The sequence below is a fragment of the Lipotes vexillifer genome, unplaced genomic scaffold (assembly GCF_000442215.2).
Source record: "Lipotes vexillifer unplaced genomic scaffold, Lipotes_vexillifer_v1.1 scaffold370, whole genome shotgun sequence".
Classification (NCBI taxonomy): Eukaryota; Metazoa; Chordata; class Mammalia; order Artiodactyla; family Lipotidae; genus Lipotes; species Lipotes vexillifer.
In genome coordinates, this window is record NW_006772699.1 from 2,019,490 (window position 1) to 2,035,685 (window position 16,196).

General features: G+C 47.7%; 1 protein-coding gene across 1 annotated transcript in view; it reads right to left on the reverse strand.

Annotated features, from left to right (window-relative positions):
* SLIT3 (slit guidance ligand 3) overlaps window positions 1-16,196 on the reverse strand; it is a 627,706-nt gene that overhangs the window by 522,570 nt on the left and 88,940 nt on the right. Inside the window, exon 4 of the mRNA XM_007447825.1 lies at window positions 1,247-1,318. Within this exon, the coding sequence (XP_007447887.1) occupies window positions 1,247-1,318 (72 nt within the window). The remainder of the gene's footprint in view (window positions 1-1,246; window positions 1,319-16,196) is intronic.

Genomic DNA, 16,196 nt, shown 5'->3' on the forward strand with positions numbered 1-16,196 from the left:
TCTTTCCCTCATTTAGCACAGTCAGCCGGGTGGCCTGAGCAAGAGAAAGGGAGTACCAGCAAGGGGAGACCGTGACAAAGTACAGGTATCCCCTAGAGAAGGCCGCGGTACCCTTGAAACCCCAGCCAACCCCAGCCCGTTCTTGTTGCAGCCAAGTGCCCTTGAAAGTACATTTATGTATATAGTCTCTGTGTGTGTGTACAGAGAGAGATACAGATTCCTAATTCAGAACTCATTCTTAAGTGCACATGCAAACATGCCTGTCGTATTTCCCAATTTATCTACATGCATCGGCGGACTGCATACGGAGGTATTAAACACAGCCATTGGAAATGAGAAGGGTGGCTACCACTTTGCAGCCTCCCCAGTAAGGTTAGAGTCCTCGCAGCCAGGCCGTAAATCTCACTGTCTGACTGCTAAGCAGCCGGACACTTGTTGCTCCAGCCAGAAAGTCAAGCCTTGGGCAACCAATTCACCCCATAATGCACACTAGCTACTGCCGGTAGGACTTTCAGGTTCAAAGTCATGGAGTTGTTCACTGTCAGTAATTAGCACTTGCCTAATAACCCCAATCTACGAATCACAATCTCCATCGCGACGTGCATCTCCAGCTCTTCAGTATCCAAACTCTCACGCTGAATAAATACACAGAGAATCTGCAAGTCTCCCCCACCCCCCATCATACTCTGGACCATTCTGAAGATAAAGCAAAATTCAAAGTGTTTCTTTCTTTTCCCACAAAATCACAGATCTCCAGACCCAGGGTTCCCGGACTGGCAGCGGTAGGAAGCAGGCGAAGGGCAGGAATCCTTCTAGCCAGCAAGGACGTGAGGTTGAAATGCTTAACCCAAACCACTGCCCTCCTCTGAGACCGCTGGCAGTCCTGTGTGAATCGATTCACCTCCAAGCCTACCCTCAGGGCATTTCCCTGAGGTTAATTCAGACCGAAGTTAAAAGGAAGTTTCCTCCCTCCTTGCAAAGGAGAGATGCACTACCACAGGTCCACAGCCCTCACCGGCCACGGCCACTTAAGCGGATGATCTGGGAAGGACGGACGCAAGAAAGGCGGGCTGGAGGGGAGTGTGAGGACCCAGCACGCTGAAGCCTGGCTCCAAGCGCCCACATGCGCGGACTCACTGCCAAGGTCCACACGGCTCAGGGCGCCCCACGCTAAGGCAACCGCATCCTCGGCGTCAGCAAAGCCGGGCAAGACACCAGGTAGGGAACACAACTCCATTCTACTCACAGTCTGGTGAGCCTCGGGTTGCTCTGGAAAAGCAGTTCCGGGAGGACCTGGAGTTTATTCTTGTTCAGGCGCCTGAAGGGGGAAAAAAGAATGAAAAGATGTCAAGGGGACATGAAACGGGATCAAGAGTATTTACAGACACCCCTTCGGTCAATCGATCAACAGGTATTAAGAGGCTTCTAGATCTTTCAACGTGGGATGCTCAGCACGTGTAAGGCACACTCTTAACTCGCGGAGCTGGGAGTCAAGTTGGCGACAAAAAGGCAAAGGTCAGTCGGAAGCAGGAACACAACATGCTTGCTGCCACACCCCCCTTCACGAGCCCCGGAGAGGCATCACTAACTGATCGTGACATTCTTTCCCACGAACCTCAGACAGGCTTTTGAACTTTTCTCAACATGTGCCTGCGATAGCTAGCTATTGCCAAGTGATGGAATGGGCATGTGAAATGGGTCTCTAAAAATAAACAAAATACCAGAGAGAATATTCCAGATCCTAAGTGGTGAGGACAGGTGGGACAGAGAGCAGTCGTTATAGGAACAGAGAAGAGGGTGGGACAGATCACCAGGGGTTAAAGGGCCAAATGTAGTCCCCGCCAGCCTGGCTTTTCAGACCAGAGCTGGGCTGCGTTATGACCGCCATGGACCCTGGGCATTTTTGCCTTTGTGGGCCCCTTCCCCTATTTAAAAAAATTAAATATTGTATTTTATAACTGTGTTGGTGTAAAACCAAATATATTAATATTATATAACATTTACTTTGACCTGAACACTCATTCCTTTCCCCTAATTTTCAAAGAAATTAAACCATTTTCATGGGTCCCTAAAAAGTACTGTCAGCCCCGGGTGCTGTCCCCGCTGTACCTAATGGCAAAGTCGGCCCTGGGTCAGGGATCACGGTCTAGGTGTGTAGACCCGGAGGCAAAACTCAGCCCAGGAGGGGTGTCCCACGTTGGGTGGTGGCATCAGAGCCAGACTCTCTCGTGAGGACGGTCCATGCTGATGCCCACAGAAAAGGCCATCTGAGTTTCCGAGGGACCGTAAGTCACTGTGGTCTCCATGAAGCCTGCTCTCCCGGGAGTGTGAGGCCAAGAGGGAAAGCCTGTCCCATGCTCATTCCCAGGCCTCTCTGTCCAAGCATCTTTACGCAGCCTAATCAGGGAAGCCCAAACCAGTGTCCCCAAATCTCCTGTCCCCAGAATCCTCAGAATCTCACTCTCCAGAATCTCCTCGTGCAAAAGAGCAGTTTACAGCCCGGCTGAACTTCTCCGCTTAAACTGTGCATATTTGGCTACGTGGAAAAATGTATTATCCCATCTTAGAGCTAAGCGAACTGAAGAGAAGAGAAGGTGAGCTTTTTCCCAGCTTCTGTCCCCGAAGCCCACACTTCCTCCACCACATCATGCAGACATGATCCCCTGGGGGTCGGGGGGGGATTGCTATTTTCCCCTTTTCGTTCCAGGCTGAAGGACAAAAACTTCAGAGGGACAGGGAACTAGAAGGAAGTTTGAAAGGGCAGAGCATGTGAGAGGAGCATTCACCACCTCAAGTCAGAAGTGTGCAGCTCAGCCCTGAAGGGGTCCACGTGGTGCGGGGCAGGGGTGGACCAGCGGAGCTGCTGGTGACACTCCTGACTGGAAGGAAGACTGAGAAAAGGCTGGCAAGTTGGACAAGATAAGCTCAAATTCCCTGCCCCACCAAAACGGCGACCTGCCTCCCTGTGCTCTTTTTTGTTTTGTTTTGTTTTCGTTTGTTTAATTGTGGTTAAAACGAAAGCCCTAACATAAAATTGACCATCTTCGCCATATTTTAAGCGTCCAGTTCTGTAGTGTTAAGTATATTCTCACTGCTGTGCGGCAGATGTTCACAGCTTTTTCATCTTGCAAATCTGAAACGCTGTACCCATTAAACAACAGCACCCCAGGGCCCCTCCCCTCGTCCCTGGCAGCCACCATTCTATTTTCTGTCTCTATGGATTTGACCAGTGCTCTTTTGATCACTCCCAGTATCTGCTCTTTGTGTGTTCCTGTCACGAACGTGGGAAGAAAAGGGGGGAGTCCAGAGGAGAGGAGGGGGAGTCTAGCTCCTTGTCTAGAGCAGTTCTCATAGAGCCAGTGATAAGCCCCTTTCTAACACAGGGAAGCACTGGTCCCAGAGAAGGTGTGGTGCTATGACTTTGGGGTTGGTCACGCTGGGTTCAGGTCTGGCTCTATCATGCTCTCGCCATGGGACCTCGGGGAAGTTACCCAGCTCCCTGACCCTCCGTTTTCCATCTGTCTAATAACCCTACTCAGTGAGTTACAGTAAGTTTTAATGACACACTGTATGCATAAGTGTCTAGCACTGCAATGAGAGCATGGCAATAATAACTGAAATGAGCTGCGGCACAAATGCGTGTCAGGCACTACACCACGTGCTAGAGGGGTAGGATCTCAGGCAGCGCAGCTCAGAGGCTGGTGTCATAATTACCCACATCTCACAGATAAAGACAGCGACGCCTGGAGCGGTTGAGCCCATTCTGCAAGGCCACTGTGACAGGAAGTGGCGGAGGCAGGATGTAGACCCAGAGGGTCTGCCTCCAGAGCCTGGTTCCGAACCACTGTGCTCCTCGAAGGCTTTCAATCTGTGACAGCTGCCTTCCCCTTCTTTTCTCCCCTCCCCAGTCTTCTTTTTGCCTCTGCTTCCTTTCATCCAGGGTTGCCACCTCTGCTGCCCCAGCCCAGGCAACCATCCACCCTGAGTACGTTTCCCTCCCTGAAAAGGATGCTCTTGGAGTCCCCAAGAGTAGAAGCGGGTCTCTAGGTGGGTCTGTCTGGAACCACCCTCTGTTGCCACAGCTGCACAAAGCCTGGTGAGAGTTACACTCAGACAACCAATGCTCCAGTTTAGGCAAAAGTCCCGAAATCGGCCCACTGCTGCCCGCAGTGGGGAGGGTATTGAGTGCCCTAAAAGCTCAAAGCCAGAGTTGAAGCTAAAAATAAAACCAGCTTGGCTCCGAGGCTCCAGGAAGGGAAGGAATCGTTTTCAGTTCTTTGCCGGTATTTGTGGCTGGACAAAAATAAAAACACAACCAAATTTAGTCAGTTGTGTGCTGCCTGCTGCTTCATAAACCCTGAATGAGGATTCCAGGGTGGCTGAGCTGGGCTCTTCTCCCAAAAGCCTCAGGGTCTTTCCACTTCGGCTTGGGCGGGCCGCATGCTGGTTCTCTGTATCGAGAGGAGCTCGACACGACATTTCATTTCTAGTTCATTCCATTCCAGGATTTATTTGTGTTTATTTAGTGAACCAAGTCAGCCTGAAAGGTCTTCCTCGAAGAGCTGAGAAAGGCTCCAAGCTGCATAAGGTGAACTTCTCACGCGGCTGCTCTAAGAGCAGCTCCTGAACAGGAAAACGAACAGAGTGAAACGTGCTGTTCTCCTGACAGAGGAACGGGTAAGCGCTGGGCCGCACACAGCGGCTATTGGTCAAGGCATCCTCCGTACTCATGCCATCTGCTGCTCTGTCACCCTGGAATCAGAGGCGGAAATCTGCCACAGTTCAAGCTGGAAATAAATCCATGATGCCTGGATGAAGAAAAGGACCGAACGGGACCCGTATGAGGGCAGACCTGAGGAGGTCGGCAGAAAGGCTATAGGCTGGGTCAGTGATGGGATAAAGGCCACCTTGGTGTCCTCTCTCTCTCTAGGATCAACACTCCTTCTCAGCCTTCCTGCTGGAACAATGGGGAGCGTCCAGGTCAAAAAAACCCACTGGCTGCTAGTTGCAAGGTCATTCTGCTTTTCGGCCTGAACTGTGAAGCTCCAAGAAAGAGAGCCTTGTCTCTGCAGTACCACTGATGGCTGCAAGACCTAATTAGAGGTTTTTGCCACTTTATTGAATTCCTTCGTTTATCTATCCATTATCCATTCATAAACCCACCCTCTACCCATCTGTCTGTCCATCCGTCCGTCCGTCCATCCATCCATCCACTATTCTATCCAACCATTCACCTATCCATCCATCTACCCATTTGCCCATTTATCCACCCATCCATCCATCCATCCATCCATCTTCCTAGTCATTTTTCAATATGAACATACAAAGATGAACAAGATACAGTCCCTTCCTGCACCTGCATGAATAAGATGTAGATGAAGGCCAGATGCTAGTCAAGGAGATAGACACGAAAACAAAAATCTGCAGCACGATCTTGTAAGCAAAGCTACTGTGGGAGAACAGAGGAGGGGCAGCTAACCCAGACCTGGGAAAGGAAGGCTTCCCAAAGAAAGTGGTTTGGAGGGTTTTTGTTTTTGTTTTTTTAAGCATAATTTTGACTCTTCAGGAGATAGGGACACAGGGTTCTAGACTTTGAGAGGTGTATGTGCATGGTCATGGAGGACCAGGAGACGGAGGAGAATTTGGGGTACAGGGCTGCATTGCTGGGACTTGGAGGTGACTTGAGAATCACAAGCGATGAAGTTCTAGAGGTAGGCAGGGGTCATATCAATGAGGGCCCCTGCGGGTCATGATCAAGGATTTGGGCTTGGCTGTTTACTGAGAGTCAGAGGGAGCCACAGAAAGAGTCTGAGAAGGAAATGATAATCTGTTTTGGATTTTAACAAGTTCTCTTGAGTAGTAGTAAGGCTTCTTTGGAAGAGGGTGAAATCAAAAGCAAGGTGAGCAGTTAAGAGGGCTCCTGAGTAATCAGTGTGGCTGTGTGAGGACCCAGTTAAGGGTAAGAGTCATATTGGAGTGGAGGACATAGATGTGAGGTCTAATCAACAGGGTTTTGTGATTAAATGCATATGAAGGCCCCAGGGGCTCCAGCTTGGGTAACTGATCAGTCAAAACGACCAATCAGTGCTGAAAGAAATAAAGACGAGAGGACCATTATGCAGAAGGGGGTGTGTTTAGATTCAGGATTTCTAAACTACTGGGGTCCCTCAAATATATTTTGACAACTAGTAGCAGTAGTCGGTAATAACCCTAAGACCATGAGTCAGGCACTGTACAAGGCGCTTCACATATGCCAGCTCATTTAATTCCCCACAGAAGTGCTTGAGGCTAGTACCCTTGGGTCAACCTATAATAAGGAAACAGAGGCCTAAGAAGGTTAAGGCACTTGCCCAAAGTCAAACTCAACCAAAATGATGGTGGTGGGATTTGAACCCAGACACCTAATGCCAAACCTGGGCTCTTAACTACCATGGATAATGATGGTATTTAATTTAGCCTTCATTACAGACTGTTGTGATTTATTACCTCACACGTGGGTCTCGTCTTTCTGTTAAGTTCTGAAGGTCCTTGAGAGTGGGAAATAGGTCTAACATCTACTCAGTGACCCACTGTGAGCTGACACAGCCCCAGGCATGCAAGGGGGCCTTCAGTAAGGGCCTGTTGAATTTCATGAGTAAATCATAAGGTGGGAAGGGCCAATGAGGGGAGCCTGAAAAAGCAATAGCCTTCCTCCGCTGGGTGAGGGGAGCCATCCTGTTTGCAGGTGAACAGAACTCCCAGAGGGCCCAGTTGCTTGAATCTGTCTACATCCTCCAGAATCTTCTTAAAGACTCGGCTTCCAGACTCACCTGCCTCACTACTGACCTAATGGGAAGCAAGGCAAGAAAGGACGGGGCCAGTTCGTCCCCTCAGTCAGTGCAGGACGGGTGAGAGGCCTCCAGGCCGGGCCCCAGCACCCACTCTAAGTACTTCCCCTTTCTCAGGGAGGTGTGGAATGTTCAGCTGCCCAGCGAAGGCCTGAGGGAGGAAGGAAGTCAAAATGCGCTAATTCCCAAAGGTCACCAGGACTGTTTGCTTTAGTAATGAAATCAAGTGAATCCCCTTCTCCAGGCACTTTCCTAGGCAGCCTGGACACCTTCCAGGTCTACTGGTATTTTCAGAAACACCAAGAAGGACCAAAGAGCGGAAGCTCCAGGCCTTCCCCAAGTGGAGGGATGGACAGGCCCAAGACGTCCTGGCAGACCCCAAGAGAAGGACAGAACCGAACTCAGAGGCCTCGAATCCCAGCTCCGAGGTGGCACCCTCATTCATGAGGATATGCAGATGTCACTATACATCAGGGGAACTCTGAGTTGAGCAGAGTCAAAAAAGCAGAGATCCTTGAATAGGGGTTGTTTCCGTAGTTGCTCACTGTAGCCACTGATGGCCTCATATCTTCTTGGTTTCCTCATCTGCCGGACAAATCAGATTCAGGCTTTTTCCTGCTATGCAAATTTTCGTAATGCAAATTGGATGTAACCTGATCAGTTCAGCAAGGAACTCAATTTGTGCTCCTTGTTGGTTTACACCACTGTCATGATCAGAAAGGATCCCTGCGTGTATCAGAGGAAAGCCTATTGGCCTCCAGCTTCAACACCCACGGGCCACTTTAGTGGGTGACTGGCTGCTCTTTGCCATTGGGATTTCCTTTTTTATTTTTTTAATAATGTATTTTTAGGGTTTTGTTGTTTTTTTTTTTGCAGGGGTGGGGGAGTGTAGCAGCTTTACTGAGATCTAATGGGGCTTCCTTTTTACTAGCACTTCTGGACAAAGACACAATTTATTTTGATGGTCTGGAAGCAAGTTGACCTGAATCTTGTCTTCCATGGAATTCAGCATGTGCTCAATGACCTTTAGGTTGGCTTATGTCAGTTTTGAAAATCTTGTTATTTGTAGTTTGTAACTTCAGAATGTCCTAATAGCAATTAAAACCCTTTACTTTTGACATTTCTGTAAGAGAAATAACTTTGTTGTCATAGTCTAAAACTCTTGCCCTAAGCAGTTTTTTTCCTCACTGAAGTTTTTAAGAGAACCCTTTAAAAAAATAAAGTTTACTTTAGGAACACAATTATTATGTAATAGCAAAACATGAACCTCGTGAGATACCTGAATAGTTTAACATCTGCGATGGGCTTTGCAGTATTTCTCAAAGGCTCGATAAATGGTAGCTGTTACAGCCACTGTTATTATCATTATCATCATCCCTAGATGCCCCAGGAGATCAGGAATAGGGGAGATGTATTTCTCCTTCATAGATGACTGTATCGGTCAGCAAGGCTATTAGCAGTAACAAAGGAACTCCGAAATCTTACTGGGTTAACACAGTGGACACAGACTCCACACTCACATAAAGGCTTGGCTCTATCTCTAAGATGCCATAGAGCAGGGGTCCCCAACCCCGGGGCCGTGGACCAGTACTGGTCCGCAGCCTGTTAGCAACCGGGCCGCACAGCAGGAGGTGAGCGGCAGGTGAGCCAGTGAAGCTTCACCTGCTGCTCCCCTTTGCTCCCCATCGTTCACATTAGCGCCCGAACCATCCTCCCCCCTCCCCCCACGTCCGTGGAAAAACTGTCTTCCACGAAACCAGTCCCTGGTGCCAACAAGGTTGGGGAGCGCTGCCATAGAGAACATGTGGCCCCCAAGGTCAGTGTGTTGGGGATGAGAGGGAGGGAGGAGCCACACCGGCTCTTAATTTCCTTGACCTCACAATGACTCATATCATATCTACTCTCAGTCTACTGGCCAGAACTAGTCACACGGCCAAACCTAACTGCAAAGGAAGCTGGGAAATCTACAGGGACACTTGAATATTTGGCGAGAACTATCATAATAACCAACTCGCTTTAGAATCAAAGCAATAATAATGATCTCTTTGATCTTGTTCTTCCTTCCTTCCTTTTTTTCTATCAAAGCAAGGCACTTACAGTGGGCTAGCTGCTGTGGGAGGTGCTTTATATGCATTATCTCATCTCAACCTTAAAGCAACACTGCTAATGTCATTATGCTACACAAGGAAACTGAGGCTCAGAGAGGTTATGAAACCTGTCTAAAGTCACGCAGCTGATAAATAAGGTTTGGATGGACGTCTCTTTGACGCCGAAACCTGAGCTTTGAACCGCTTCACGATTCTGCTTCCTTAACTCCTTGGTGCTTGGTTGACCAGGAGGCCTCCTGACAATCCTAGGAGGGAGGCCAGTAATAAGAGTACTTATTCATTTTATAGCTGGAGAAACTGAGTCAAAGCAGACTAGGAGACTGACCCTGTGCTTCCTTGGCCTTACTGTTCAAAGCCTGTTTAATGGTCCTGCCCCTCTGGTTTCTGAAGAAGGCTCTGAGGGCCCCGGGGAAATCACTGCCCCCAGGCCAGGGGGCAGGAATCCTCAGCCCCTGCCTGCCCTGGTAGGTGACTCTGTCCCGAGATAACTGTCCAGCTCCAGAGAGCTCTGGGGCTTGCCCAGCATCTTGCTGGGCTCCAACTCAACACTCCAGCATGAAAAGAAAACAGGCACAAAGACCCTGAAACAACCCTTTTTGAACTTTCCAGCACCTCACATTGGGCCAATTTTCCTCCAATTACACGGCTGTTAGGGACAAAGCAGAGCACATCGGTGGCCTGAGCCTGCCTTGCCTTTGACCCCTGTCCCAGCTGCTGCCATGTGCCCAAATACCCCTGTCTCCAGAAGACCCTGATTTCAGGAGGAGAAAAGAAGGCGGGGGGAAGAAGGGCAGGAGTCCCGGCTCTGCAGAGAAGGAGCCAAGGGCTCGGAGGGTCATCTTTTTCCATGGTGACCAACCCATAAAGCCCATGTTTGCCTAGAACAACACAAGGAACCCCAAAGGTCTGTGAACAAAAAGACTGCTTCCTCTAGGCCTAAAGTCGTGAGCAGGGGTTTCTGGGGATCCTCCAGCAGATTGGACATGGAACTACATTAGTACACTGATGGCTCAGAGTCCAGGAAAAGATCTCTGGAGTGGGAAAAAATGCATACTTAATGCACGCATATGAACACACACACAACGTACATTGCAGACGTAACGCAGATGCAATTAACAGAATCATGTATATCCCTTAGAGCTGGCCAGATCCATTCCAGACAGCCAGACTGCTTGGCAGTGGCCAAAATTCAGATCCCCATAGCGATCGCTTCAACCCTATTTCATAACGGGGCCAATAGGGCAGGCGACTCCCCAGACTCAAGAATCATGCCTTTATCCCTTCAGAGATACTCCAGTCCTGCATCTTCTCCTGCCTCAGGGTTTCTGCACACGCTCCTTCCTTCTCTGGGAACTCTCTTTACCCTGCTACCAAGGTGGTAGCTGCAGAGGTGTGAAGATGAAAATATTCTGAAGGTGGAGTAGACAGGATTTGCTGATGGATTGGAGGTAAAGCTTGAGAGAGGAGAATGAAGGATGATGCTGAGGTTTTGGCGGGTGCATCTGAAAGTGCGGATCTGTTGTTACCTGAGCTGGAGGAAGACTGTGGGCAGAGCACGTTTGGCGAGGGGCCAGACTGGTCACGTTAAATTTGATATGCCCATAAATATCCATGTGGAGATACCCAATAGACGATTAGATATGCAAATCTGGGCTTCAGGGATAAGACCAAAATGGAGATGTAGATGGTATTTAAATACAGGAACCACAGCCACCACGAGAAATGAAGAAGAGAAGGCAAGAGGATTTAGGACTGAGTCCTGGGCTGCACCATCCACTAGAGACCAGAGGGAGGAGGAAATGGTAGAGTGTGGTAGGAGGAGGAGCAAGAGAAGGTGGAATTGTGGAAGCCAAGTGAAAATGGGGTTGCAAGGAGGGAGAAGGGGAGGGAGGGACCGGTTGGTCAAATGCAGCCACGAGGTAGAGAAAGATGAGGACAACACTGAACTGAGCAACATGGTGACTTAGAAAGAACAGCTTGGTAGAGAGTTAGGCATCAACTATTAACTGGAGTGGTTCAAAAAAGAGTGGGAGGACAAAAGTCAAGGGAAAATAATAATTGGGAGGGATTTTGCTATAAAGGGGAACAGAAAATGGGTTGATAGTTAGCAGGGGAAATGGGGTGAAGAAAGGTTTTGTTTTTATTTTTTAGGATGGGGCAAATTGCAACATGCTCCTATGCTGATGAGACTGATCTGGTAAATCAGTGATGCAGGGGATGAGGGGAAAATTTATTTAGAGTGAGGCTCCTGAATAGGTGACGGAGGAGATTCCAGTGCACAAGTGATGGCAGTGGCCTTTGACAGGCCCAAAGACGGGTCATCTGTGTAAGAACAGGGAAGGCGGAGGTTAGGGGACAGTGTATGGCAGGTCTGGTACTAACAGCCTGTGGAAGGCAAAGACTGGGCAAGGCAGCTGAGGGAATGGGCTTATAGCACTTACGAAAATGAGTCAGGAGATCTGTTGGTTAAGGAAGTAAGGGAGGTCACTATGGTCTCAATGTTGGTGTCCTCCTCTCGCCCAAATTCATATGCTGAGATCCTAACCCCCAAGATGATGGCATTAGGAGGTGGGGCCTTGGAGAGCTGATTAGGATATGAGGGCAGAGGCTTCATGAATGGGATTAGTGCATTTATAAAAGAGGCTCCAGAGAGATCCCTTGCCCCTTCTACCATGTGAGGACACAGCAAGATGTTGGCAATCTGCAACCCGGAAGAACCGGAGCATGACCACGATCTCAGACTTCCAGCCTCCAGAACTGTAAGAAACAAATCTCTGTTGCTAATAAGCTACCCGGTCTGTGGTGCTTTGTTAGAGCAGCCTGAATGGACTAAGAGAGAGTGACAGTGACAGGATGGCAGATCCAGGGAATCTTAGGCCACTGCAGGGTCCATTCACTCATGGACAGGGCCCCGGGGCTGGGACTTGGGAAACTGGGCTATGGTCCTAGCTCTGCCCCACAAAGCTGTGCGACTGTGTGAACCACAGCCCTTCTCTGCGGCTTGGTTTTCTGTATCAACAGAATCAGTTGGTTGGATGAGATGAGTCCTAAGATCCTTATTCTATTCTTATTCTGGAAGCTGGTTAGGATACTTAGATTCTAAATCCAGCTCTAAATAAGCTGTGTGTCCTTTAGGGTTTAACCTCTCTCTTTTTCTTGGTTTCTTCATGTGAAAATGGGATAATGATCTCGATTAGAATAGCCATTCTAAGATGAACTATCCTGAGAAGAGGGTCTTTGTCTCTTTTTTTTCACTGCAACTCAGAGCTTAGAATAGTTTCTAGCAACTAAGAGGTGCTCAATAAATATCTGCTAGTTGTTTAGTTGGTTGGTTGAATGGCTGAATGAATGAGTGAGTGATACCTACTTCACGGAATTACTGAGGAGCAAAGGAGACGAAGATGGTCAAATTGGTGGAAAACTTAAGGTACTATAAAGTTGCTACGCAACTGCCGCAACACCCCCGTACTGGCTTCTTCACTTCTGGTTATTAAAACCTAAGTAGCCTGTTAGAGACCTTCCAGAGCGTTGCAACCAGGTAACAGGAGGGTTGCAATCACAATAGCATAAATTAAACACTTTTGCCACAGTGCTTGAAAGAGGGTCCTGAGAATAAGGAGCCCGAGGCCTACGCCATCTGAATCGTACAGTGGGGTGAGGGGCAAGCAGGGGCAGTTTCAGAACCAAGTGAAGCCAGAGTAAGGGTAAGGGGCCCTATGCCAGGTGGGGCATCAGAGTGAGGTTTCTATATTAGTAAAACAAAGATGCTAAAAAAAAAAAGGCAGAAGGCCCCCAAAGGCTAACTCTCTCTTGTCTGTGATGCCTGGGAATAAATATGGGAAAGCTGTGTTGGGTAGGGAAGGGGGATTGAGAATTCCTTAGAAGTTAGTGTTGTTCTCTAAAAACATGCTCCTCCAAGACATTAAGCATGCCTTGAGCAGCCTTGAGTTAATGTTGAGTCATTTCTACTAGGAATTAAGAGAAAAATACCTTAGGTAGCTATGGGATTTGCCCTCCACCCTAAAAATCCTCAAACCAATGCAGCAAAGCTGGTTCTAAATAGGATTGCATGAGTACAACTCACCACAGATTCTCCATGTTCTCTCTGGATTATTCTAGGCCCTTCATCTGGGTCTCCAACCTCTTCGACCCACTGGTAGGAAAATGACAGATGCAAATTGAAGGAGAAATACTCTGGTCGGCAGATGTCACCAAGGGCAGGTGCAACTCAGCACAAATTTTCTGGAAGGGTACTGTTTAAAATGATCCTGTTTGAACCCACTGAACTTTTGTTTTGAGAAAGTTCAAAGTAAAAAAAAAAAAAAAAAAAAAAAAAAAAAAAAAAAAAAAAAAAAAAAAAAAAAAAAAGAAAGAAAAAAACAGAAAAGAGGCCTGACAGCGAAAGATTCAAACATTCCTGGCTTGTGAATGACAAATTTCCCTTTCATTTCTGTTCTAAACACTTGCGCTCTGCAAGATCTGTTAATGACGGTGAGCTTCTCTCTATGTTTATCTAGTTATCTAGATATATGTCTACATATCTAGCAACAAAAAAAAGATCTTTTAAGCCCTCCCAGGCATGAGCCAAGGAATGTCAAGTAATTATCTGTGACCAATTCTCATCTATAACTAATTAGAATTTTACTTTCTCATAGCATTTCCTTTCTGATCAAAGTCAAATTTTTTTTTCTTCTTTTTTTTTTTCCTAGAAAAGGAAGATACCTGGACAGTTTTAGCACTATGGGGTGGAGAGGGAACAGGGTAAAAGGAGAAAGGGGACACTTTTCAGATCGCATTATTGCTTTGATCTGACTGAATCTCCTTTGGTTATCCTCCCCCCACCCCATCCCCGCTTTTTTTTTTTAATGCTTTTCCAGCCTGGGAAGGGTTTCTCAACCCTCTGGCTATTGCATTTGAACTGAAGTCTGCAGAATAGTTTAAGAGCCCCTGCTCACCTCTCTCACTCCCACCTCAGGCGAGCAGTCCCTCATCCCAACCACGGCTTTGAGATCCCATCCAAACTTGATGGTGTCTCAAACTGAATCCCAGATGTTCACTTAGTGAGAAATAAATGAATGGTCCAAGCTGTGGACTGAACCAGTGATCCTAACAAATAGATTCCAGGTGTGTTGGCATCTGGACTGCTATCTTTCACACACACACACACACACACACACACACACACACACATGCACACACACACGCGCGCACACACACAATACCAGTTCCAGCCTGAAAAGAATTTAACACCATCTCCAGATGCAGAGCTGATATAGAATAGACAGGACTAGGTACCTAACATGAATTGCATCTTTCCTTTCAATCATGAGCAAAGGCAAAGGGCTCCAACCCGGCCCCATTTGCCTTCAGTTATCAAAATCATGATGCATTTGGTGTTCAAAATCAGCTTAGCCCTAAAAGAGCTTAGAATTGCTAAGCTACCTTAATTGGCACCAATTTTCATTGTCAACCATAGCCACCTCCTGTGTTTCCTACGAAACTCATCTTGCTGCAGACTTAATAAGCACCTACTGTTTGCCTACCTGGGGCAAGCAACATGGGGGAAGAAAAAGAGATCTCTGCCTTCAAAGAATGCCTAGTCCCGTCGAAACAGCAAAGTTCAAGTCACTTTAATTCAAATTTAAGTTGATTGTGAAATTCAACGTTTACTAAGTGCCTATTCTATGTCATGCTCTGGGACACAGATCCACTCCTGAAGGAGCTTACAGTCGACTAGTCTAGTGGGGAAGGGAGATAAGTACACTGGTGACCACGGGCACATGTGACATATGCTGAGAGAGAAGGACATACAGCAAGTTGTGGGAGGAGACTCTGTGGCTTCACAGAGGAGGCAATATTTGATTAGCATCTCAAAAGAGAAGGAGGAATGAACCAGGGGATGAAAAGACAGAGAAAGGGCCGAGAGGAAACAGTCAATGACTGCGATGGGGCACCACAGAAACAGCACCTGTTTCAATATGCCGAGTGAAGGATGAAGAATCCCTGAGGGCTGGATGGAAAGAGACTGGGCAGGCACAAGCCAGGCGAGGCTTGGGGCACTTGTGAGCCAAGCTGGTGAGATCAGTACACGTGAAACGATGAGAAAAACCTGAACTGGGACTCTGGGGGATGGGCCTAGACTGTAAGCGAAGCCGGAAGTGAGAGCCAGCGAACTAGGGGGGAAGGGGGTTCATAGAAGAGGCACGAATCTTGAAGGATAGACAGGCAGAGAGAAAGAGGTAGGGTCTTCCAGGCTCCGAGGGCAGTCTGACCAAGGCTAAGGGTTAACACTCTTCCGTGACAGGTGCACAGACAAGGAAGAGACCATGATGACCCCAGCAACAGAAATACGCAAAGATGACAGCGAAGGTTAGACAGGTGGGATGAAGTTGTGTAGGAGGCAAGTGGGTCCCTGAAAGCAATCATCATACCTCTAGTGACTGCAGAGGGTAAACGCACAAGCAGGTTTATTTTAATCACCATGTATTTTTACGCTTTTAGAAAAATGTAGTTTTCTCGTGGTCACTATGATTTAAGACGAGGTAAGAAAAAAAAAGTAAGTTGACTTAAAGTTAAATGAAAGAAAATATTCAATAATAATAATACAGGTGGAGACGTCCCTGGCGGGCCGGTGGTTAAGACTTCACCTTCCAATGCAGGGGGTGCAGGTTTGATCCCTGGTTGGGGAGCTAACATCCCACATGCCTTGCCGCCAAAAAATCAAAACATAAAACAGAAGCAATACTGTAACAAATTCAATAAAGACTTTAAAAATGGTCCAGTTAAAAAAAAAAAATACAGGTGTTCTACAGATTGACCAACACCATGAAGAAGGTACAGAAATTACTGGCACTTGAGGAACCCTGTTTGCTAAACGGCTGGTCACTGAAGTTTCTCAAGCAGGATCAGTGTGAAGAAAGAAACATTGTAGGAGAAAAACTCAGGCGGAGGCATGCAGGATGCGTTGTCAGGGAGAAACAAGAGTTGATGGGGGGAGATTCTATGAAGGAGACCATTGTGTGAGGCAGTATGTGAGTCGAAGGGGACCAGAGTTAGGAATGGATGAAAGAAATAGAAAGATGACAGGCAACACTTGGCGACACTGGATGAGGGTAATTGCAATAGAGAGGATGTGGTAAATTGGTTTATTGTTTCTAGTTTCTTCTCTCCTGCTGCACTATAGAATCATCCACCCCAGGCTTTGGCCATGTGTCTTCGCAGGATCTCCCATTCACGTGGGCAGTGTATACTTCCTTGCCCC